Here is a 26,481-nt window from a genome sequence, read left to right on the forward strand (position 1 = left end):
AGCAGTCGACCGCGGTCTCGGGGACTACACCCAATGGGTGCACTTATCGTGCCCCCACCGGTTCTGATTCCACTCGCCCAGATTGAGTAGAAGAGCGAAACTACCAAAATCAACAAAACACCCAGTGGGTGCTCTAATTCGACGCAAACAACAAGAGATTGTGTAGACGAAGATTTTTCGAGTAACATTTCCTCATAGAGCAAAAACAGTCAGAAAGTTTACTCACCTGGACATTGGCCCGAATAGCAGCGCTGGCGTCGTAGGCAGCCTGGCTGTTCTCATGCACTGTCTTCACCCGCTCCATCATCATGTCAGCTTGTCGGATGGCTTCCGCAGCCGCTTCCGACTGGTTGTCCGGGACGGGGTAGCTAGTGAAAAAGTGGGCAGACGACCCATGTGCGGCGGCTTGGAGCTCCGTGGCGTGGAGTTGGACAGCTGAAGGAATCACATGTGCAGTCGACGGTGCGGGAGGCCCACTCGACAAAGGTGCGGCGAAGGTCACAGAAGCCCTGCCCGCGTCTTCAAGTTGACGGACGGGAGGTGTCGTAGTGGTTTCTTGCCGAGACATCCTACCGGCGGTTACCTTCTTGCTTTTCCTGGGCTTAAGAGCCACATCTTCGTCGTCATCTGGAAGATCGATGACGTTGGGTGGAGCTGCAAGGCATATCATTCGACCCCAAGTGAGCCACTCGAACGCAATTGACCAAAGAATCAAATCGCAAGAGATTATACCTGGGTTGGAGGTTACTGCATCTTCCATTTCCTCGTCCCGGTATTGGAGAGAAGAGGTTCCTGACGTAGCAGCACTGCGAAGACCCACATTCAATCGATTACGTCCGGTTAATTGAGTCGTCGAGAAGGACAAGTCAGATGGTTACCCGAAGATAGTAGGAACGGTCACTTTGATCCTGGGCAAAGCTTTTGGCGGCTTGGAGGAGGTGGCTTTCGGCGCTTTCGGTGCTGGAGGCGGTGCAACTTTGGACTGCTTTGGAGCCTTTTCAGTCGGCGTCAGGGAAGACGTCCTAGGACGCTTCGAAGATTGACCAGTCGGTGCGGCCACTAAGTCCGGAGCACTCACCGGGTCGTGGGCTTGTTTGGATCTCCTCTCCCTGCGAGGAGGCGAGTCGATTTCTTCGTCACCAGTCGATTCGTCGCTCTCTCGTCTTCCTCGGCCTCCAAATGCTCCTCGCCGCTCTTGCCACCACTCCCTTCTTCCTCAGCCTCTTGATCCTGCACTCCGTTGGGCATTGAGTACATGTCGATGAGGGCCTGAAAGGACAACGATCAAAGGAAATTCAATCGACCATAAACAAGATGTCACTCGGTGAATCGAAAAGATACTTGACAAGACAGAATTATACCTGCTCCGGCTGGTGTGAGTTGTCGAATGGAATCACCCTCCTAGACCCCCGGGGGTTGTCTTTGTTGCTGGTGATCCCCATCAACCACTTCTCCAAGGTATCCTCGCTGACGTCCTCCGGGTGGATCCGAGTGGAATCCTCGAGCCCAGAGTACATCCACATCGGATGATCGCGTGCCTGAAGAGGTTGGATGCGTCGACCGAGAAAGACCTCCAGCAGGTCCATCCCGGTCACCTCGTCGCGGACAAGCTGGACGACCCGCTCGACCAGCACCTTAACCTGCGCCTTCTCTTCTGGAACTACCTTCAGGGGGGCGGGCTTCTCCGCTCGAGCCAAAGAAAAAGGAGGAAGTCCAGTCGACTGGCCCAGGGTCGGCTGATCCTTGTAGTAGAACCAAGTCAACTGCCAGCCCCGAACCGAGTCGGGAATAATCATGGCTGGGAAAGTACTCTTGCTCCTCATCTGGATCCCCAGACCCCCGCACATCTGGATCACTTGTGTCTTCTCGTCACTCGACTTGGCCTTTTTGACCGACTGGGATCGACAGGTGAAGATGTGTTTGAAAAGGCCCAGTGCGGTCGACAACCCAAGAAGTTTTCGCACATCAACACAAAAGCGGCCAGATAGACTATGGTGTTTGGGGTGAAATGGTGTAGTTGAGCCCCAAAGAAGTTCAAAAAACCCCGGAAGAAAGGATGGGGAGGCAGTGAGAATCCGCGATCTACGTGGGTGGCGAGGAGAACACACTCACCCTCCCTCGGCTGCGGCTCGGTTTCGTTCCTCTGGAGCTGTGCTGACTTGTGGGGGATCAGTCCCCCCTCCACCAGGTCGTCGAGGTCGTCCTGGGTGATTGTCGAGTGGATCCAGTCGCCCTGGATCCAGCCCGCCGGCAGGCCGGATCTCGACGAGGATCCGCCCCGGCTGGTCCGCTTTCCCTTCGCCTTCGCTGTCGCCTTCTTCGCGCGTTCCAGCGCCACCGTCCTCTCCTTCCCCATGGCGGCGGGTTGAGCTCGAGTAAAGGTCCGGCGACGAGGGCGGAAGCGAGCGTGGCGGAGAGGTTGAGAGAAGAAGAAGAGAGAATGGGAGCGCACGGGGCAGAGGCCTGGTCCGAGGCCTTCTATAAGGTCGTTATCCGAGTGACTGACTGGTGGACCCAGGCGATCTAAACAAATCCCGCAACAGTCGCGTGCGCAATACGTGGCGAAAAAGGTGGCGCGGGGATCGAGGAGACTTGCCTAATCCGTCCTGAGATCCGCGGAGAGCAGAACAACCTATCAGACTGAAGACAAACATCCTCTACATCATCATTCGGAATCCTACCGTGAAAATTCACTCGACAAAAACCAAGAATGGACCAAGGCAACTGATAAAGGAGTCGACGTCCTCACCTCAACTCATTGTTCCAGAATGAGATATACTCGTAGCACAAAGAATGGGTCGGAAGTGTTCCCAACTCTTTCCCCACTCAAACCCTGATCCATTCGGGGGCTAATGATGAAGCTATGTACCTAGGGTAGGGTCATGGATGTGTCCAACATACCCTCCCCAAGGACATCTCTACAAAGAACCAGAAGCAGTCGAAGAGAAAACATCATCCACTCGACCATGAAGATGTGCTCACTCGACTTCCTTAAAAGACACTCGACCACCTTGAAGACACTCGACCATCAGAAGATGAGAAACTCTCCACTTTGCAATGGTCAAGACTTAAACCATAGCTTTATGGGCATTTATAACACTTTACTGCAGACGTTACCAGTAACGCCCCTCCTTTATGAACATTGAACCCTGTGTAACGGAGGGGAGCTGGGGTCCTGGCGCACTATATATAAGCCACCCCCCTCCTCTGGGGCAGGGGTTCGCACTTTCTATAATTCACACACATATATTCAGTCGACCGCCTCAGGGCTCCGAGACGTAGGGCTGTTACTTCCTCCGAGAAGGGCCTGAACTCGTAAACTCGTGTGTACAACTCCTCCATAGCTAGGATCTTGCCTCTACATTCCTACCCCCCTATTCTACTGTCAGTTTTAGGACCACGACAGCCGGCGCGCCGCTTCAATGGCAAATGCAGTAAGAGGTCGCGTCTGCCCGAGCCATCTTCAATGTGGAGCAGCGCACTCTACAGCGGCATAAATGCCGGCGGCTGGTGTCGGGCGGGAGGAAGGAGGGGGTTTGGGTGGGACAGGGCAGTCAGAAGCGGGCGTGGCAGTTGTCCGGACTCCTGCAAAGCCCACCGCATTTGTCTCCGATTTGCAGGGGAAAGTACATCCGGACCATATTGGATGGTTTCCGCGGTCCGAATAGCACGGTCCGGACGGATGTGGGCAGTTTAAGAGTTGGCATTGAAGGTGCCCTAACAAATTTTTTTAGAGGATCCTAAGCAAGTTGGCCAAAGATTAAACCTAACGGAAACCTATAAGGAAAGAAGAGAGGAAGTAAAAAAGAGAAAACTAAAGGAAAGTAGATTAAGGTTTGGGCAGAAGGATTTGTTATTTTTCATGCAGTCCTAGCTACATTAGAGCATGGTCCCTTCATACCATATGTTCAAGTTGTTCGTAAATTCTCGTATCCAGCCAATTATGGGACGAATATGAAGGCTCGCTCACGCGTCATATGATGGTGATCGGACAATTTAAAGACAAAATGAGGGACATGACTGCATGTATGCATAAATGAGGACTTAAAACGGATACGTCCAGACACCTACCAATGCGTCCGTGAATATTTGAGGGGCCAAATTTGCCAAGCCCGATTGTAAAGAGCCCACATTCCAAGGGTTTCATTTTACCGCCTCCCCGCATGCAACGTTGGTCGCACCTACTTCTAGTGCTAGCATAGTGCACGTGCATTGCAACAGATCCAAAATAGATCAATACGTGTTCACAAACTTAAAAGAAAATCACCCTATTTTTTATATATACGTATATCACCAAAAACATGTTAGGTTTTCCTCAAAGTATATGTATGGATGAGCTAGTGATGGCCCAGAGAGACTAAAGGGTTTCCTACAAATGTAGAGCGGAGGTTTTTTTTAGAATCTAAATGTAGAGCAGAGTGGCTGTCATTTTCCAAAAATGTCATAAGTCTCACATGCTTTGTATGCAGATCGGATGGTCAGAAAGAATGGATGAAAGACACACCAACATCACCAACTGGTTCTTTTATAAGAGTAAGTAGAGAGTAGAGATATTTCAAGGGTTAAAAATTTAGAATTCACGTCATTCTCCCATCGCATTATTGTAAATTCTATAAATGCAATAATTCAATTTCTAATCTTACATAATCTTACATTCTACTACAAGATCTCAAGTGCGGGCTTCAAAATTTCACACATTGTCACCCAGAAGTAAATTTTATCTTGATTAACACAGTGATAGCTGCGAATTCATGGACACATCAAGAGGCATACCCACAACATGCACCGTGCAAACTTACCCCAAACAACGACCAGATGGGGCAAGAACAATCAACGAATTATGAAACTATACCTGGAATAACACAGCACATATGAAAATTTGCAAGGCCGAAAGCACACGGAAACCAACAGGCAAGCTTGATGCAGAAGACAACGTCAATCAAGGCAAATTATTTCTTCCTCATCTACGGTTATAACGCTTCCCAGCAGGAATACATGTCACATCTAAACCATATGTTAAACTGCTGATGTCCTCAGCAATGTGAAAACACTTTATCGGAAAAAAAACATAAAACAACCAGACCGAAACTAATTACAGCGGTTTCAGATGCTTGAAGATGCCGAGGACAAATCACAGTTCCATCTCCAATGCCATACCCTCCTGGGTAAAATAGAAGCAAGCCTGGCAGGTACAGAAACTCTAACAAGGCAACTGCTGAAGCTGAGCAAAACTGTTCCAGGTAAGTATGGATACGACTAACATTTACAGCAATTACAGCAAAGGTTTGTTCCTCTCGCAATTCAAATCATCAAGGAGATGAATCCATGTGACTTGTATATCTCACCACGCCCAAACGGGTGCAATACAACACCCCATTCAGTCGCCCCTGCAAATAAAAGCACCATTAATTAATCAGCTTAACAAGAAAAGAAAAAGGAGCTGCGAGAGAGACTGAATTTGACTAGAAGTCAGAACTGTGGTACATACAAGCTCACCAGACTCTGAAGTCGCTGCAAGGAGAACTCCTTGAAGTTCTTATTGCCATGATAGTTGTTTGTATGATGATGCTCTTTCAGCATCCCAACTGCCCTCGGGTTCCTTCCTCTTTATTCCTACACCCGCCATTTGTAACATTCTTGCTTGCTCCTCCACAAACGCTTGTGGCGGTGTGATCAAATTTTGCCTAAGCGATAGAGGTACTCGCTCGTCTTTCCCTTCTATATCTATACTTCCAGGGCCAGAATTAAGATCAAGCCCTTGTCTTCTCCATTTCCAGTTACTGTCATGTCCATCACTGCTGCTACCTTCAGGAAGGTTTATTGCATACTGCCTTGCATGCTGGGCAGGTAAAGCGCCTGTTGACCCAGCAAATGATGGAGCAATGGTTGGAAAATATGTAACTCCTGCTGGTGCAGAACTGCCATATGGCACCGATCCAATTGGAAACCCTGCTGACTGAAGGTGAACACCGGGAGCAAAAGGAAATCCTGCATATTGATATGCAGGAGGGTGGAAGACCATGGCTGGCGATGTGGAAATAACTGGAGGCCTGCCTGAACCACTTCCAAATTGGCCGCCGTCTGCAGTAGGCGCAATGATCCTCTGGGTTCCAGGTACTGTTTCAATTGGGTAAGACTGTTCTCTAGGAGGAAAAAACGACTGCATAGCTACGGGACCACCTGGGTTGGCAGAAGCATACCACGGTGACATGTTACTAATTTCAGTATTGTTCATTCTAAGGCCAGCAACTTGAGGTAGGAATGGTATGCTGCTAGCACCTTTAGATGACAGGGTCCTTTGTGCAGATTCTGTACTGGCTTCATCAAGGCTTGGTCCGTTATTGAGATCAAAGAAGTTCCTCGAGCTACTTGTATCAGTATTAGGTAAACCTTCTGGCAACGGTCTTGATGGCAACAATGTGACTTCAACTCTGTGTGAAGCATTTGAGATAAATTGGTTATTCTCTGCAACTTCGCCGGCCATATTCAAGTCAAGTTCAAAGCCAGCACTTCGTACAGGGCCACTGCGACTTCTAGGGTTGTCAGATTCAGAACCAATTGTCCGGGCAGAACTCTGTGAGATATCTTCCTCTAGAACTTGGTCATCTGCTACATTTAGATCAATGTCAAATGCTTGGCGAGATTGCCTCCCGGCAGCATCAGACACTGCACTACCAGGTGTAGTTAGAAACATCCCTAAAGTCTTCCGTGGCTCCGCAGGACGAAATGCACTTGTAGCTGCTGCACCTTTCCACCCAGCCTCAGGCTTCACTCTTAGTAGGTTCTCGGGAGGGACAAAAGGTCCTTTAGCTGGAGCAGCAACTGTTATTTGGGCCGGCAGACCACTTAAAATAGGTGAGACGAATGGAGAAAGACCAGGTAAATGAATTGCAGAAGAACATACAACAGTAGAGGTAGCTGGCTCAGAGTGATTCCCCTCGTCCCCAAGTTCATTCAAATCAAAGTCAAGCTTAGCTGTACCATTTGAGTTGGTGTTAGCCATAGAAGAACCCTCATCTGATGAGACAATGTCCTCTTTCCCACCCACTTCATCACTCGGTTTCTTTGAACTGTGCCTTGCAGTATGCTCGGTATCCTGAGACATGATAGTCCGATGTTTTGCTTGACTACTTGATTCACTGGAACAGTCTTTTGATTCTTTAATCACAGATACCCCATTCGCTGCACCAAGTGGCACTACTGATACATCTGGTTTGGTAACATCAGCTGAAGTGGACGCAGGTTGTTCTTTTTTCTCATGCTCTTTCAGCACTTTATTGCAAACCACTAGACCATCAGCATTTTTTATATCCACAGCCAAAGATGAGAATGAAGTCTTTGAATCCAATTTGCCAGTGCCACTGTTATCAGTAGATCTGATGGTTTCGAGGCGATCTGGTAGACCATGAAGATGTGTCTGATCTGATGATTTCAATAAACCTTGACCTTGTTTATCAGCACCACATAAAGACGATTCCTCAGAGGGGAGTAATGTTCTATTTGGAGCAACCACACTACATTGACTGCCTGATGCCGTGTCGGCGTCAGCAATGCTGATATTGAACTTTGCATCAATCTTAATATCAGTTGGCTGTCTGGCATTTGGCTTCTGATCACCACCACCAAGTAAATCAACTGAAGATTCAACAGCTTTAGAATCTATTCCAGGTAGAGGCGGGTTAGTAGATGATGTTCCCTTCTTGTCATGGGATGATAAATAAGTTCCAGAATTCCTCAAGCGTCGTTCCTCATCATTTTTGTCTTCCTTCTCAGAGATGACTTTCTCAACATCATCTGATGGATCCAGGTGCTGTGATGGGCCTGCATCACACTCTACTTTTAGCTTCTGAATATTCTGGCCTCCATAGCCATGTTTATTTGCAGACGAATTCGTCGGTGAAGCAGATGACATCAATTCAGATTTAGATACTTCTCCAGCAACACTAGCAAGAAGATTCATTGCTGTATCATCTCCAGCTTGCATGGAATGACTACCTTCGGAGTATTTGATTTCAATCAAAGCATTCAAAGGGCTGAACGAGTTCCGCACTCTGGTTTCACCTAAGCAGACGTCTTTTTCATCCATATTTGCCGAGCATGCAACTCGTGATGCACATGTATCCTTAGCAGATTCTTCAGCAGTCCTGCTACAGTCACCATCCAGCATACCACAAGGTGATTTATCACCTTCCTCGGAACCTGCAATTCTTTTAGTATCATTGCTTCGCTCAGGCTCAGCATTAGCATCAGAACCTAAATGAGCCTGAGAATTTTCAACCTTCATTTTCACCCTACGATCATTCTGTTCATGCTTATCTGTGTGAACAGGAGATGAAGCTCTACTCCCTGAAACTGATGGCTCCTCACAAGAGCCCCCACTTGTGCTCCTAGCAGGGCTACAACTTGGTTTTGGAAACCGAACAATCAATCTCTGATTGTTGATGTGAGGTGTGTCCGCTCCTTTCTCACATGCCAAGCCAGACTGTGATGATCTTTCTTGCAATAAAGAACGATCACCTTGGCTGGACCTTCCCAAAGCAGCTTCCTTCTGGAATCCAGAACCAAGAAGCCCATTGTTTGCCCTTCGATGGCCACGTGCAGAAATTTTACTGGCACTCGCTGAAACAGCAGTTGAGCTCCGTGCATCCTCCTTCAAAGAACCAACTGTTTTTCCAGGATCACTAGAGCATGACTGGCTGTTATTCAATGAGTGGCTTGAACTGCAACTTTTCTCCTCTTTCACTGTAGGAAAATCAGGGCCACAAGTCCCAGCAGCTGATTTGCATGGTGAGTCCTTTAAGTTGGCTGCAGCATTTGCTGGTTGCATGTGTTGTAATTTTGAAGAGCCAGATGTGAAAGGATTTGACTTTGCAACAGCATCAGCAGCACCAGATGTAGCACTCAAAGCCTTTGGTGAAGAAAGATGAAACCCTGCACTTTTCGGACTGGGCTCACTTGAGCCACTTCGTCCTATTCCAGCACTAGAAATTTCCGGGAACCCCACTTTTCCTGACCAGGAAACAGCTTGACCTGACACTACAGGTTTTGCATCAGACGACTTCATTTCAGCATCAACACGCTTCTTCCAGCTATCAACAAGATACCTAGCCTTCCTCTGTATCTCCGGATTTTTATAGCTGCGCAGATGATTGACAGATTTCCCAATACTGCAGCTTTGTAAGGCAATCAGACTGATAGGCAATTTCGCTAGTGCACGAAGCAGGGCCAGGATAAGTTCTTCAGTAGGCTTATCAGTTTCTTTAGGACTACCCCCTTCACCAGACTTCCCTTTGTGAGTTTCTTGAAGCCAATCATTCAAGACCGGAAGGCCCCTTAGTTGCATAAATCTGCTAAGGCAATCAGGACTTTCTGTGGCTGCAATAATATCAGCAAGCCTTACTCGGCCGGCAAGGTCCATTTTCCGCTCAATTTGATCAAGTTGCATGAATTGAACTAGCTTGTCGACAGCTTCAGCATGAGGAAGTCCATCCTTTTCTGTCATCTCTGCAATTTCAGACTTCATATTGTCCCCCTTAATATTTCCAGGTTCACCGTCATCAACCTTAGGAGGACAATCACTATCTCGCTTAGCTGGTTCAATTCCTTGCTCACCTCTGTCCCTCTTCTTCCCTTTAGATGGGCCACAATTTTGAGCACCGTCTGAACAAGCCTTCAATTGCTGGGAAGCTGACAGAACATTTGGCCGTTTTGGTGAGTGCCCACCTGACCGCACTGCACCATGCATTTCTAGCCTCGTTCTGTCTAGGAGCCGATTTACTTCTTCCTGCCGTTCCTGGACAAAAGTTGCACACATTAACCGACAATATAATAGACAGAATAAACGAAGGTAACTGTAGAACTTACATTGATATAATCTCTGTCGGTAAGCCACCATAAACACTTGTTGTCAATATCATACACACGCCGACATACAAATGAAGAAATCCCAGATGACAGCTCAGCACCTTTATGTAAAAAGGCAACTTTACAAGGATGGAGCAGTGAAACAGCAGATGTCTCGTCTTGGTGGAAAGAGTAGAAGACCTCGTTTGGGGCAGCGTTCAGTTGTATCCCCTTGTTGAGCCTGACGTCAGCAGGTCTATATAGCCAACTTACACGTAACTTGGGATTGCTTTCTTCCTGCTTCTCAATCCAACGTATCAATCCAACGAAAGGAGGAACATCAATAGCACGAAAAAGAGCACAGTCGCCAACTCGAATCTCCCGTCCGTCCTGAAATAATTAAACTATTATTATTCTCCTGAGGAAACAAAATATTCTTCATGTACCAACAGAACTGCAAGCACATGACCATACTCTAATACTTCAAAATCATTGAGTGAAGAAGCATAATCGAGCTTCATTGTTAAGAAAGAGAGATCCCTATTTGGCCCCCAAAAAATATTGTTTTCCCAATTTGATATAGGCGTAAATTTTGTTCCTTATATGACATTTCCGTCCATTTACCACATTAATGGCGTTAAGTGGGCCATGAAAAGACACTTTTGACCCTCATGATAAAAATGACAAAAAACTGTTTGGACTAATATAAAATAGGAAAAAAAAAGATGCATGAGAGATGTTAACACAGGTCCTGATTGTCGCTGCTAGCCCCATTGTCTGGCGACGTTGTTGGCCGTTTTTGCCCCTCGTGTTGAAAAAACGACAAGAAACTGTTTGGACCAATATAAAATAGAAACCAAAAAGAAAAAATGCAGGAGAGATATTAGCATAGGTCCCGACTGCCGCTGCTCGCCCATCTGGCGACCTTGTTGGCCGTTCTTGCCCCTCGTGTTGAAAAAACGACAAAAAACTGTTTGGCTCAATTAAAATAGGAACCAAAAAGTAAACAAAAAATGTAGGAGAGATGTTAACATAGGTCCCGACTGCCGCTGCTCGCCCCGCTGTCTGGCGACCTTGTTGGACGATGTTGTTGGCCCAAGTACATGCAAGTGTACGAAGATATGCGCAAGTACACGAAGCAACGAATGAGTCATCAGAAGAAAGCAGGTGGATGTATTTTCTAGGAGGCTAGCTTACGTATGTATCGAACTATTTACCGCCAACTAGATTGATTGATCTAGACTAGGACTGCACTAATTACCACCAGCCAGACTGATCGATCTGGACTAGCACTACACCGCGAAACACATAAGCGCACACACGCAAACATGGGACGGGACACTGATTTGATGGCTAGCCAACAGTGAAGCAACCTACGGCTTCTCAATGGCCAGGGTGGGAGGAGTTTCTCAGCTACCACATGCACTCCTAGCCAGCCCGGACAACCAGCCCGAGGACCCAAGGGCTCCTCCGGAGCCTTCAACATCATCCTACACCTCCTAACGACCTTTCCCTCGCCGCAAAACATTGCCCGTTGAGGCCGCCTAGTTGTTTTGACGATGATAACCGAAGGAATCAAGCCTGGGTGGCCTGAGACTCGATGCCCACAGCACGCCATCTCTGTCACCGTCTGTCGCTTATGTGGCCAACCTACAAACCTTGTCATCTAGCTTTGCATAGACCTGGGAAGCCCTCTACCGCCATCACTACATTCATCTTCTCCGCTTCCGGTGGAGCGCCGCCACACCACGACCTCCTTGCCTGGTGCTCCTCCGAAGCTGCCGGCGCCGCCCCCTCTAAGCCTCACATCCTCGAGCCTTCACCCCTACAAGACACATCTCCGCCGGCTGCTTTTGCACTGCTTAGCCTCTCCCTCTATAGTTGATTCCCATCGCAGCTGTCGTCTATCGCCACTACCTTGTTCTCGGGCTGCCAAGCTCCCCGACCTCACACGACCCCTCCTCTGTTGTTGCCGCTGCCGCACGCTCCCAAGTCATCGCCAACGTGCCCGCGCGTTCACCGGAGTTCAAACTACGTTGTGTAGGGCTAGCAAGTGGGTAGCCCGCTATTTGCCTAATAACTAATGAGTTCAGGATAATCGGAGAACTGCACATTTACTTGAGCTATCTACATGAGGGGCAAAAATGTCTTTTCACTTACTCACTTAACACTGCTAGTGGGCAAAATGGACAAAAATGTCATATAGAGAACCTAGTGTCACATTAGGTAGGAAACGATTTTTTGGGCCAAATCAGGAAGAACATTTTAGGAAAGGGCCAAATAAGAATATCTCAGAAAAAAAACAGCAATTTGGCATATCCAAGCTGCTAAACCACAAAATCTCTACCTAATCAAGTTATCTTCTTGGTGTAAATCTGTAGAACAGCCAAAATATCCTTTAGCGAGATCAGAAAGCATAGACCATGTTCAAGATCTAATCACACCATTACGACCTCCGTTATATTTTCTGGATGTTATTTCACAATAGACCACAGCAACACCATGATTTAGATTATTTCCTCAGAAGTGAGGTGTAATAACATTTATTGTAATTCAGACGAAGCTAATGAACATTAAGTGATGGACCCAACAAACAGTTGGAAGACGGCCACCAAGTAAAATGTCCTATCTGTACAGCTTGGGCAAGTGAGTTCTTTTTTGCCAGACTTGTCGATCTGCAACAATAACCAGCATATACAAACCTAGAAAAACTTTCTTCTCAAAAGGAAAATTATAAACTTATAATGCATCACGGAGCACAACAGCCAGGGTAAACAGCAGAAGGAGATTTCAATATACCCACGTTTTAGGTCTGGTCTCCTTTTTTTCTTCTTTTTTTCCTACTTTAGAATATATATAAGCTCAATAATCAGCAACTATTTAGGAATTTCCTAGTATGTAATGCATCAGCAAAACAAACAATAATTAAAGATGTGCAAACAGCAGGTAAACCACATCTTTGTGGCAATCCAGCATAAGCAAGGCATGGCTTACCATGAAACCCATATATCCACACCAATAACCAACGTAATGTTTCTAAAATGCCTTAAACAGCATTTTATCACTTCCTATACCAACAGCAAATTATATGCTCAAAGTAAGTTTTAACATGCACGCCAAGGCAGCTATTAGCATGTTAGCACCTCGTGCTAGCACACTGTTCAAATAACCAGCTTTCCAATCAGCTTGAGCTTTTGGGTGAGCTGGCCAGTGCGTGCAATTTAATACAGCATCAGAGAGAAAAAGGTCTTAAGATCAAGACCTGCAGGCCACATAGGTCCCAAGTTAAGGTATAAAAGAACCTAGACCTGATGGGAGTGTCGAAATATATTGACCAGCTTTCCCCCTCAGCTCAAACTTTTGGGTTGGAATGTTCAGTGCATGCCATTCAAATAGATGCAACTCAAGTTTAGACAGCACACGATTTCCTTACATGTTGGAGACCACTATCTCTAATTCCCTATGGTCCAAGAGGAAGCAGTCTAGTTACAGTATACAGATGATAATTTTCAAGCAGATGCAGAACAACAAATACGATATTGCTGAATTATATTGACCACCCTCCCCCCTCAGCTTGAACCTTAGGGTGAAATGGTAGGTGAATTCAGTTCACTAAGTATCCGAGACAAGAAGTCTCGTGGATGCACTATGGATAAAATAGTTATGGCCTACAATCTGAGAGGGAGTGTTGAAATATATTGATCGACTTCGCCTTGAGCTTTTGGGTGAACCTGTCAGGTGCATCCAATTCAACAGATACCACTCGAGTTTTATCAACACATGGTTTCCTTAACGAGCAAAGCAATCTCCAGTTACAGTATATAGAGTGAAAAAAAATCAAGCAGAAGCAGAACAACAATTACGATACTGGCAAATTCCAAAGCGTATTCCCATCAGATGAGGCACCTTTACGAAGAAGTCAGGTGACACCGGCGGGGGAGAACGGACGACCTGCTGCTGCTGCTGCTGCTGCTTCCGCGGCGTGGCTGGGGGAGTCGCCGGCACCGGTGGGTGGGAGGCTGTCGGCGGTGGAAGGGCACACGAGCCGGAAGGAGGAGTAGGAGGAGAAGGTCCGTGCGCCGGTGCTGGAGCTGCTGCCTCTACGCGAGCTGCCGGCCACATGTGCCGGACGAGAAGCCGCTCACCGCCGCGCATGGCCCCGCATCGACCCCTCCTCGCCGGCCGCCGGCGCCGCGCCGCACCATCACCGGATCGACTCCGCCGGCGGTAAACCCTAGCTGGCTCCGAAACCCTAGATCCGCGGGGGCTCCGTCCGGGCCGCCCGCCCGAGCCCGCGCCGAACCCGCGCCTGTGGAGGGGAGACGCACGCCGGAGACGGCAGGCCTCGGCGCGGTCGAATTCGAGCCGGGATCGGGGCCGATTGCGCGCAGGGCCGGCGCGAGAATTGGGGGTTTGGGCGGTGGGGTCGGAGGGCGAGGGGTTCGGGCGCGATCCGAGGCGGGGTGGTGGGGGTGGGGGGAGGAAAAAAACGGCGATTTGGGGCGGAGTGAGGGGGGAGGGATCGCGGCAGAGACGGCGCGCGAGGTCGAGGGGGGAGATGGGATGGGGGGATTGGGATGCGGGCTTGCGCTGCTGGGTGGAGGAGGAGGGGAGGGGACGGGGGAGCAGGGGCATTTCTGACAGTTTATTTACGTTCGGCGCATGCGTTGCTCGGTGCGGCTGGCTCACGCACGCTCTCTGACCTGCCTGCCGCGGTCGCTGCGAGTGGGCCACTGTTTTGACTTGCTAGCGGGGGAAGCGGTGCCGACGTGTTGCAGTGCCCGTGATGCAGTTGCGGCAAGTCCCGGTTGGCCGGCTGCCGGACAGTCGGCGGTTCACCGGTCGGCCCATTTTTTTTTCTTTTGCCGGAATAAATGTGTTCCGCAACTTTCGCCGGCGAATTCGGTTCAGGGTTGCGGAGCGGAAGCGGGTGTTGTAATTAATCACACACAGATACAGAAAGTAAATTGACTCATATATGTGGAGGGGACTCTTTCTTTATTAAATCATCAACTATATGTGCAACGGGAGAAACGTGCGGGTGATAATATTAGTGTCGGACTTTTTCTTGTTTTTGCTTCCCTAACTCTAGGCAACTAGAGCAAACTCTTTTCTCCAAACTTCACCGCCGAGTTCGTGGATTCGCCTCCCATCTACTTGCCGCTCCGTTGGACTGTGGCGGGAGGGGAATCCCGGTGCCTCCAGTCCGTTTAGTAGTTTAGGTTAGAGTTTTTTAGTCCTTGCAGGTGCAGTGCTCAGGCGAATGGCGGCGTTACTTCTTCGAGTTTGTCTTTCGGGTCCTGATCCTCCTCGAGTACGTCTATGTGGACATAGTCGATGGAGTTTCGGCGTAGATTCCCATCGTCTCTTTGAGACGGTGAGGTTAGGGTTTCTCGTCTTGTGGCGAGATTTGGTGTCACGTACTTTAGATCTATGCAAGGGTTCAACGACGACAACTGCGGCTCCAGGGTGCTGGTCCTTATAGGCACGTGCACGAAGACTTTCTGGCTGTCATCGACGAGGTCGGCGACAGCGGCGTGTCGGCGGCTCGCTCTGGTGGCATTAGTGATTGTTTGGAGGTCTTGAAATCACAATATAACTTTTATTATGTTCGAGATGCTTTGTACTTTCGCTGAACTTTGATAATAGATCTCCTTTTTATATACGTGCCCACTTTCCTGCTGGATCATTTTTGCAAAAAAAAATGTACGTGTAACGAGGTGCTCTCTAAAAGCGCATGTTATCTCCCAGAGGGGGTAAATGGAAGATTTTTAGAACTTCGTCAAACTTTGAAGAATTTGATGAAGATCAGAGTGGAGAAATAGAAATACAAGGGAAACTAAGTCATCACAAAATCGAGAGTATATGCAGTCAGGATATGTTATAGTGAAGAACATGCAATCATGCAATCATACAAGCATGAAGAATATGAACTAAGGAAATGAAAGATAGCATGATGAAATTCTTCAGTTCAAATTCGTCAGAGGATATATCACAAATTCTTCAGCAGCGGAATAATGTAAGGGGGGTGAGGAATTTGAAACCAGGTTGGCTCGGTGAAGACAATGCAATTTGGTAGACCAGTTCCGGTTGTTGTATCAATTGTACATTTAGTTGAGGCGGCTGAGTCGCAACTCAGAGGACACACAGTCCTCACCATATTCCTCTTGAGCTAAAGTCACTTAGTCCTCGCCCAATCACTCATGGTAAGTCTTCAAGGTATACTTTCAAAACCTTCACATGCTTGTTCACCGGCACACCACAATGACTCTTGGTGTACTCAGAACTTGACGCCTAACCGTCTGGAAGAATGACAGTCTTCAAAGGTAACGGGTGTCGGATCACACAGATCAATCTCTTTACTGATGCTAAATCACTTTGGCTCTGGATTTTTCCTCACCTAGAATTCTCTCAAAGTCGTCAGAGGATGGGTTGCTCTCAAATGACAAGGGTCAGGTTCTCTTGGAGCAGCCAACCAACAAGTGGTTGTGGGGGCGGCTATTTATTGCCAGGGGAACCCGACATGAATTGTCATAAATGCCCTTCTCAGATTCGACCGTTGTCAGGATAAGGATCCACTCGACAACTGGCCCGCGGCGCAACAACAGTCGGAATTTGAACTCTCAAATTTGTCGGGGCACTCAATTTCCTCACGGGAGGCAGATCGCACTAGCAAACTCCTAACTCCTCAGCCTGACCAAATTCGCCAGCGACCAGATGAACTTTGCCACTATAACTAGCAAATGCGCCAGCTGATCCGGAGATTTCCAAAGGCTTCACTCGAAGAGGCTTTTGTGTGTATAAGTTTGAGCATCAGTTTAGAAATGTGAAATATGTTTCACCTAGACCCCCTTTAACTGTACGGTTCTTCCTATGACTCAAATAAGAAGAAAAGAAACTACGAAAATAGAAGTCTTCAAGCTTCAAAGTCTTCGCATCAATTTTTTCAAACGCCGTACCATTTTCATCACCAAATTCTTCACTTGAAGAAATCCATTTTTAGGGGTCGACTTCCATGTGTTAAACCAAATCATCAGGGACTCTATCTCCTATGTATACTCACAAACACATTAGTTCCTCAACCTATTTGTTTTTAATACTCCAAATCCACTAAGGGGGCACTTGATGCACTCACAATCTCCCCCCTTTTGGTGATTGATAACAAATTGGCTAGGCTTTCAACGGGAGTAAAAGTAATTAAAGTGTGATGTGGAGCATCGCTCGTCCACCCACACGGACACTCCATCACCACCGCAAGCACCAAGTGGACCTATGACAAGAGCTCGAGCACACACCACTGAAACCAAGGTGAACTCACTCCTACTTGAGATAGATATGGACATGAATGGAACTTGGTTGCTACCTCACCAAAATATGTTATGTTTCATTAGGTATGAGGACGAATTCCGACAAGAGGTTATGGAGTACCCCCAAGGCCTAAGAGAAGGACCCTAAGACCCAAGAGCTGACCAGAAGTGTCCAGATGAAGAAAACGGAGCGTACAGAAATTGCACTACCAGACAGTTCGGTCCCCACAAACAGTCCGGTTACACAGAAATTGCACTACCGGACAGTCTAGTCCCCACAGCGGACAGTCCGGTGGCACCCGAAAATACATCTGTACTCACCGGACTATCCGGTAGGCCCAGTTTCACTACGAATTGGGCTAAAAAGCTCGTGTAACCTCCGAGGCCCATACCCTTTCGCCCCTAGACTGTATATTTCATGCTTCTCTCAGTTTTTAGGGTTGGCAAAGTATTCATAACACAAAAGAGGGCTTTGCTCATCTTCCTCCTCTAGGAGATCTAGACCTCCTCTTGGAGATCAAGCCCTCCTCTTGGATGCAAGACCTCACCTAATAGGAAGAACCTTATCCTAGTGCTATTTTCCTTGAATTGTTCATGTAATCTTGTGGATCTCATGTATGCTACCCTAGTGGATGTGATATTGGGATTTGTTTGAGTGATTTGTGCCTTGTGTTCTTGAGTGTTCTTCCTCTTTCCCCCCTCCAAGTGTGAAAAGATCCCCTCTAGGGCTTCACCCTACAACATCTTGGTATCATGAGCCAGGTTGATTCACATCTTGGAGTCCCATCCCCCCATTTGCTAGCTTGATTTTATTGTTTTTCGTCCAAATTCGAAAATCCCCACAAAAATAGCCCCCCCCCCAAAAAAAATTTCTTGCAATTTGTTGGATCTTGTGAGATTTGGTTGTTTTGGTCCATGAATTTGATGTTTGGCAAGTGGATCTAGCCCTACCCAACAATCCCCACCCTTCCATCCACGAAATCTCCTCAATTTTAACCCAAAATCATCCATTTCCGCCTAAAAAAATCAATTTCATGCCTTCCGAACCCGCACCGGACTGTCCGGACCCCCATACCGGACTGTCCGCTCGCACAAGGAGCAAATCACTCACAGACTGGACTGTCCGCTCCCCAATACCGGACTGTCCGCTCGAATCAGAAGGTTTTTGGATGAAGACTGGACTGTCCGCTACCCAGGACCGGACTATTCGCTAGTTCAAAAACTGCTCCGGCTGATTTCTTGTTTCGGTCATATCTTCCACATCCGGAGTCCGATTTTGACGTTCTTTAGCTCGTTGAGTAGCTCTTGACATCCCCCATCCACGTATATCATTACCACCACCATTAGTCTCCATACAAATTCATCATAAAAGCACCCACCTTCCGTATTTGACCGATGTTGAGTTGCGGTTTCCGTTTCCTAAGGTGTTTTGGCTACTTAGGAGCGTGTGACATCAGCATCGTCGCCTTTCATCATCACCTCGGAGTCATCTTCACCGCTAACCGTAAGAAAGGACGGTAACCTCGACGACACTTACTTCTTACCCTTGCTTTTGCATTGATAGCCCGAGACATTTTGCGTTGCTTACCCATCGAGACTAGCAAGTTGAGAATTGTCGGGCCACGTTATTGTGCACCATAGTGATCTTGTTATCATCTTAGTGCCATAAGTCTCTCCCATGCATATCTTACATACTTGTCTCATATCATACTTGGCTCGAGCATCAAGCATAGAAAAAAGAAAGAAAGAAAAGCTTTTAAGCAAAATAGGAGAAACAAAGATCTTGCAAGCAATAGCATTGAGCCATTTTGCATACTCATATCATCTTGGTCACCGCATACATAGCATAGTTGGGATTGAAGACGTCACGTTTCTCTTATAGGTTGGTGCACATGCGTATCTTGCCCATTTGAGCAATCGAGCTAGCGTATCTCTAGCATTCGCACAACAAGAGCATTTTTCGTGGTTGCACATTTTGAGCTCACCCCTTGGTTGTGCGGATCCCATCTATCTTCCGTGTGTGTGTTCCTAGTGACATCCTTGGGTTTGATCTATTTGCTTTACTTGCATTTTTGTGAACCTTCTCAACCTTATCAATATCTTGACTAACATTTGCTTGAAATTTTGCCACCATCCTAACCAAGCTACTCCATAAGCCTTTTACTTGTAGGTGTGAGCAACAAACCCAGTTCCAATTCTACTATTGTGGCATTACATTGAGTGACACTTGTTACATCCTCAATCCTCGGAAAAGGTAACTTCGGTATTGTTCTCTCATTTTTGTACTCACCCCACTTGGTTATGATGGATAGGCCAAGTGCGTCATCTAACCCGCTTTTCGAGGAGCAAGGTGTTGATCCTGGCTACGTCACCAAGAACCACTTCTTCATCGCGCAACGAGCTCTACATCAAGAAAGTGAAGCATTGGGTGAACGCTTGGAGCAACTCGCCTCCGACCTTCGCTAATCGGAAACAAGGAAACGCGACTACATCGACGAAAAGTTCACTACACAAATGGAGGAACTCAGCAACATGATCGTGCGGCGCCCGTCTTCCTCATCCTCATCAACAAGACGGTGCCACTCAAGCCGCCGCTCAAGTCGGCAATCTTCGAACTACTCCTCCTATGATACAAGTCCTTCCCGAGCTCACATCCCTCGACGTCAAGCTCCTCAAGATCGCCAAGCTCAAGAAAATCCATTCCATGACAATGGCTTACAAGACCGAGTTCGAGCACGTGAAAGGGCGCGACAACAAGCGCAAGAAGAAATGGAGCAAGAGCAAATACCTCCGCAAGTGCAACATCAACCATCTCAAGACGGTGATGCAATTTGACAGGCACAAGAGCGGCGTCAAGCACAAGCCCGCGAACGTGAAGCTCAAGCACTTGAAGCTCAACGCTCACTCAACGAGGCCACTAGAGCCACCGAAGAGCGCAACCGTCAAGTCCGTGAACAGGAAGATGCACTTCACCAAGCACGACAAGAAGAAGCCGCTCGACAAGAAGAGCAACAAGAAAGAAGAAACCAAGCGCACATGCCTCATCCTCCTCCACAACAAGAGCGACATCACGAGGAACGAGCATTCGAGGACCTTCCCCCTCATCAAGAGCAACATCAAAACCGCCACTATGATGAAGAACTCCGCTACGGCAAGGTCAAGTTCACCATGCCCAAGTTCTCCGGAAGCAATGATCCCGAAGAGTATCTCTCAAGGGCCTTGAAGGTGGACAAGATATTCCGTCTCCACAACTACGATGAGGAAAAGAAGATCGCCATGGCCTCCCTCGAGTTTCAAGACTACGTCCTCATTTGGTGAGAACAAGTGATCGAGCGACGACAAACAAGAGGAGAACCACCAATCATAACTTGGACGGAAATGAAGGATGTCATGAGAGCTCGATTCGTGCCTACACACTACACCCGTGATCTCTTCAAGAAGTTGCAAATCCTCAAGCAAGGCATGAAGACGGTGGAAGAGTACTACCAAGAAATGGGTATTGCCATGATACGAGACAATGTCAAGGAAGACGACAAGCAAACAATGGCACGCTTCTTGAACGTCCTCAACCACCCAGTCAAGCGGATTGCCGACTTCCAACCATACTCCAACCTTCTTGAGCTAGTTCATCAAGCGACCAAGGCCGAGCGACAAGTGCAAGATGATTTAAAATACACCAAGTACTCGTCCAAGACCTACGGCTCCTACTCTCAAGCTCCCGCGACTTCGGGAACTCCTACCTCCACTAGAGCATCACCAAGTACCGGCGACAAGTCAAGTTCCAAGCAAGCTACGCCTTCCTCGACTCGTCCTCCGGCAAGCACCTACAAATCCAAGACTCCCTCATCTTCGGCGCCACCGAACGACCCCGTCAAGACAAGTTCTTTCAAGTGCTTCACATGTGGTAGCCGAGGACACAAGTCCTTCGAATGCACCAACAAGCGGACAATGATCTTCAACGATGATGGCACATATGACTCGGTGAGTGAAGAAGAAATGGAAGCCCTTGAGCACGTAGCCATGCACCGACGCGTGAACGAAGACGAAGATGATCAAGTGTTTTGTGACAACGATTCAAGTCCCTCTCTCGTGGTTTCCAAGGTCTTAACGCTCCAACAACACCAAGATGAAGACCAACGATCCCACATCTTCCACACCAAGGCCGGCATTAACGGGCGGTCCGTGAAGGTCATCATCGACGGAGGAAGTTTTCACAACTTGGCAAGTGAAGAGCTATGTTCCAAGCTTCAATTGGTTAAGAAGAAGCACCCTCGTCCCTACAAGGTGCAATGGCTAAGCGACTCCGGCACTATTCAAGTGGAGCATACGGTGCAAGTTTCTTTCAAGATCGGCGCCTACGAGGACACCTTGGAGTGTGATGTAGTTCCTATGACCGCGTGCCATCTTCTTTTAGGACGATCGTGGCAATATGACCGTAGAGTCATCCACAGTGGAAGAACCAACCACTATAGCTTCAAGATGAAGGGCAAGGAATATGTGCTTCGACCAATGTCACCAAGCCAAGTGCTCGACGACAAGCAAGCATCCACCCATCATGGAGATACTAGTGAGAGAGTGAACTGTTGGAAATATGCCCTAGAGGCAATAATAAAATGGTTATTATTGTATTTCCTTGTTCATGATAATTGTCTATTGTTCATGCTATAATTGTATTAACTGGAAACCGTAATACATGTGTGAACACATAGGCCACAACATGTCCCTAGTAAGCCTCTAGTTGACTAGCTCATTGATCAATAGATGGTTATGGTTTCCTGACCATGGACATTGGATGCCATTGATAACGGGATCACATCATTAGGAGAATGATGTGATGGACAAGACCCAATCTTAAGCGTAGCACAAGATCGTGAAGTTCGTTTGCTAAAGCTTTTCTAATGTCAAGTATCATTTCCTTAGACCATGAGATTGTGCAACTCCCAGATAGCGTAGGAATGCTTTGGGTGTACCAAACGTCACAACATAACTGGGTGGCTATAAAGGTGCACTACAGGTATCTCCGAAAGTGTCTGTTGGGTTGGCACGAATCGAGACTGGGATTTGTCACTCCGTATGACGGAGAGGTATCTCTGGGCCCACTCGGTAATGCATCATCATAATGAGCTCATTATGACTAAGGAGTTGGTCACGGGATCATGCGTTATGGAATGAGTAAAGAGACTTGTCGGTAACGAGATTGAACGAGGTATGGGGATACCGACGATCGAATCTCGGACAAGTAACATACCGATAGACAAAGGGAATTGTATACGGGATTGATTGAATCCCCGACATCGTGGTTCATCCGATGAGATCATCGTGGAACATGTGGGAGCCAATATGGGTATCCAGATCCCGCTATTGGTTATTGGCCGGAGAGATGTCTCGGTCATGTCTGCATGGTTCCCGAACCCGTAGGGTCTACACACTTAAGGTTCGGTGACATTAGAGTTGTTATGGGAAATAGTATGTGGTTACCGAAGGTTGTTCGGAGTCCCGGATGAGATCCCGGACGTGACGAGGAGCTCCGAATTGGTCCGGAGGTGAAGATTGATATATTGGACGAAGGGTATTGGAGTCCGGGATTGTTCCGGGGGTACCGGGTGACGACGAGCGTGTCCGAAAGGGGTTTCGGAGGCCCCGTCAAGTGTTGGGGGGCCTTATGGGCCAAGGGGAAGGGGCACACCAGCCCACTAAGGGGCTGTGCGCCCCTCCCACCCCATCTCACATAACCAGGAGAGGTGGGGGCGCCTTCCCTAGGGCAGCCTCCCCTCCTGGCTTGGGGGGCAAGTCTCCTAGGGGTGGGGGCGCCCAAAACCCATCTAGGGTTCCCTCCCTGGCCGCCGCCCCTCCCCTAGATGGGATCTGAAGGGGCCGGCCCCCTCTACCCTTCTCCTATAAATAGTGGGGGTGGGAGGGCTGCCAGAAGCACTATACCCTTCCCCTGGCGCAGCCCCTCCCTCCTCCAACTCTTCCCTCTCCTCCGTAGAGCTTGGCGAAGCCCTGCAGGAATACCACAAGCTCCACCACCACGCTGTCGTGCTGCCGGAGTTCTCCCTCAACTTCTCCTCTCCCCTTGCTGGATCAAGAAGGAGGAGACGTCCCCGGGCTGTACGTGTGTTGAACGCGGAGGCGCCGTTGTTCGGCACTTAGATCGGAATCGACCGCGAGCTGAATCACTGCGTGACTCCACCAACCGCGTTCTTGTAACGCTTCCGCTTAGCAATCTTCAAGGGTATGAAGATGCACTCCATCTCTGTCTCTCTCGTTGCTAGTATCTCCTAGATTGATCTTGGTGACACGTAGGAAAATTTTGAATTATTGCTATGTTCCCCAACATGAACCACCAAAAAGAAAGTGTGCGTCACAAGCCAAAATTGAGCGACTCTTCGCCAAGAGAGAAAAACTTAGTCCTTGTAGCCACAAAAAGAGAGATGTGAGAAGTGTGTGAGAACCCATCGAGTGTCCTCCACTTTGTCCTCCTATGCAAAGATGAGGTGGCAAAAACTAACACTCCTAATCTGCTTCCTTTAGTGTTTTCTAACTTGTTGCAGGAATTCGAGGATGTATTTCCCGATGAGCTACCTCCCGGTCTCCCTCCTGTACATGGCATTGAACATAGGATCGACCTCATCCCCGAAGCACCTCTTCCGAACAAGGCTCCCTACCGCGTCAACCCGAAGAAACTAAGGAGATCCAACATCAAGTATAACAACTCATCGACAACGGCCATGTACATGAAAGCTTAAGCCCTTGTGCCATTTCGGTTATACTTGTGCCTAAGCAAGATGGTAGTTTTTGCATGTGCTCCGATTGTAGAACCATCAATGCTATCACCGTTAGATATATGCATCCCATACTTCGCCTTGATGATATGCTAGATGACTTAGCGGTGCCACTATTTTCTCAAAAATTGATCTCAAAAGCGGTTACTATCAAATCCGCATACAAGAAGGTGATGAATGGAAAACCGCTTTCAAAACTAAATTTGGCTTATACAAGTGGTTGGTTATGCCTATGGGTTTATCGAAGGCTCCCGGTACTTTCATGCGACTTATGCATTTTGGGTTCGTCCTTACAATGGAGTGTTTGTTGTGGTCTACTTCGATGACATACTTGTTTTTAGCAAATCCATCAAAGATCATGTAAATCATGTTCGAGCCATTTTGCAAACTCTTCGCAAGGAACGTCTTTATGCCAACATGAAAAAGTGCACGCTTGGTGTTGACAAGCTTGTTTTCTTGGGTTTCGTTGTTTCTTCCAAGAGTGTCCATGTTGATGAGTCTAAAATTGAAGCAATTAAAACTTGGCCACAACCCACTAATTTGCAACAAGTGCGTAGTTTTCTTGTCCTTGCGGGTTTCTATCATTGCTTTGTGAAAGACTTTAGCACTATTGTCGCACCGTTGCATGCCTTGAGTAAGAAAAATGCTCCTTTTGTTTGGGGACCTTTGCAATCTACCGCTTTTGATGAGCTCAAATCTTTGCTTACTCATGCTCCGATTCTTGCTTTGCCCAACTTTTACAAAACTTTTGAGGTTCATTGCGATGCTAGTGGTAATGGAATTGGTGGAGTTTTGATGCAAGAAAAGCGAGCTATTGCATATTTTAGTGAAAAACTCACCGGTGCTGAACTCAACTATCTCATCTATGACAAAGAATTGTATGCTTTAGTGCGTGTGTTGCATGTTTGGGGGCATTATCTTAGACCTTATGAGTTTGTCATACATACCGATCATGAAACACTTAAGTACCTTAAAGGCCAAACCAAGTTGAATAAACGGCATGCTAAATGGAGTGAATTTATTGAATCTTTCCCATATGTGATCAAGTACATTAAGGGCAAAGAGAATGTTGTGGCGAATGCCCTTTCCCGCAAATGCATGTTAATTACTCAACTTGAATTGAATGTTGTTGGATTTGATCATATCAAAGATTTGTATGAGCATGATGTGACTTTTCTACTCCTTACGCTAAGTGTGTGACGCATACTTCTTGGGAATGATACTATATCAAAGATGGTTATCTTATGAGAGCTAACAAACTATGCATTCCCGAGTCTTCTCTTCATTTGTTACTTTTGCAAGAGGCTCATGGAGGTGGACTCATGGGACACTTTGGATGCGACAAGACTTTTTCCATGTTTTCCAAGAACTATTTTTGGCCCAAGATGTTCCGCGATGTCTCACGCTTCACCACTCGGTGCTTACATGTTGCAAAGCTAAGTCACAATCTCAATCCTATGGTTTACATATGCCACTACCTATTCCACATCAACCTTGGGAAGATATTAGCATGGATTTTGTGCTTGGATTGCCTAGGACTCAAAATGGCAAGGACTCTGTATTTGTTGTCATGGACCGATTCTCTAAAATGGCTCATTTTATACCATGCAATAAGATAGACGATGCTTCACATGTTGCAAAACTCTTCTGTAGGGAAATCTTGAGGTTGCACGGCGTGCCAAAGAAAATTGTGTCGGACCGAGACGTCAAGTTCTTAAGCTACTTTTGGAAGTCACTATGCGCCAAGCTCGGAATCAAGCTACTTTTCTCCACTACGTATCATCCTCAAACCGATGGCCAAACGGAAGTCACCAACTGAACGCTTGCCACTCTCCTACGCGTGTTCATAAAGAAGAATGTCAAGGAGTGGGAGGAGTGCTTACCCATCGCTGAGTACGCCTACAACCGAGCAAGACACTCTACCACCGGCAAGTCCCCCTTCGAGGTTGTCTACGGCTTCAACCCATTGTCGCCGTTGGACATCCTTCCTCTATCGCTTCAAGAACGAGCAAACATGGACACGAGCGCAAGAGCCACCTACCTCAAGAAGATGCATGAAGAAACAAGGGCCACAATTGAGCGTCAAGTACACCGCCTCGCCTCCAAGCTCAACATCAACAAGTCACCGATGGTTTTCCAACCGGGTGATCTAGTATGGTTACATCTCCGCAAGGACCGCTTCCCAAGGAGCGCAAGTCCAAGCTACTTCTGAGAGCCGATGGACCATTCAAGGTGCTCTCACGCTACAACGACAACGCCTACAAGATTGACAATCCACGTGACAAGTACAACGTAAGCGACATCTTCAACGTCGAAGACTTGGCCAAGTACCATGGTGATGAAGATCACGATCCATGGACGGATCTCTCCCAAGGGGGGGAGATGATGCGGAGCATCGCTCGTCCACCCACACGAACACTCCATCACCACCGCAAGCACCAAGTGGACCTATGACAAGAGCTCGAGCACGCACCATTGAAACCAAGGTGAACTCACTCCTACTTGAGATAGATATGGACATGAATGGAACTTGGTTGCTACCTCAC

General features: G+C 47.6%; 2 protein-coding genes across 3 annotated transcripts; one reads left to right on the forward strand and one right to left on the reverse strand.

Annotated features, from left to right (window-relative positions):
* Window positions 1-4,935: 4,935 nt before the first annotated feature.
* Window positions 4,936-14,428, reverse strand: LOC125514625 (uncharacterized). Of its 2 annotated transcripts, none has more exons than XM_087528606.1 (4): window positions 13,750-14,428; window positions 9,865-10,233; window positions 5,497-9,793; window positions 4,936-5,387 (listed from the first exon to the last, which is right to left on the reverse strand). In XM_087528606.1, the coding sequence occupies exons 1-3, from the start codon at window positions 13,996-13,998 to the stop codon at window positions 5,537-5,539; spliced, it is 4,875 nt and encodes a 1,624-aa protein (XP_087384732.1). In that variant the 5' UTR covers window positions 13,999-14,428; the 3' UTR covers window positions 4,936-5,387; window positions 5,497-5,536. The 2 variants fall into 2 exon arrangements, with proteins under 2 accessions (XP_087384732.1, XP_048535920.2); XM_048679963.2 differs by having other exon boundaries at window positions 5,489-9,793; window positions 13,750-14,427.
* Window positions 14,429-19,776: 5,348 nt separating this feature from the next.
* Window positions 19,777-20,373, forward strand: LOC147966057 (uncharacterized). Its single transcript, XM_087530706.1, has one exon. The coding sequence runs from the start codon at window positions 19,777-19,779 to the stop codon at window positions 20,371-20,373; it is 597 nt and encodes a 198-aa protein (XP_087386832.1).
* The last annotated feature ends 6,108 nt before the right edge of the window (window positions 20,374-26,481 follow it).

Source organism: Triticum urartu, chromosome 6A, assembly GCF_056163025.1.
Source record: "Triticum urartu cultivar PI428250 chromosome 6A, HENAU_Tu73, whole genome shotgun sequence".
NCBI classification, from domain to species: Eukaryota; Viridiplantae; Streptophyta; class Magnoliopsida; order Poales; family Poaceae; genus Triticum; species Triticum urartu.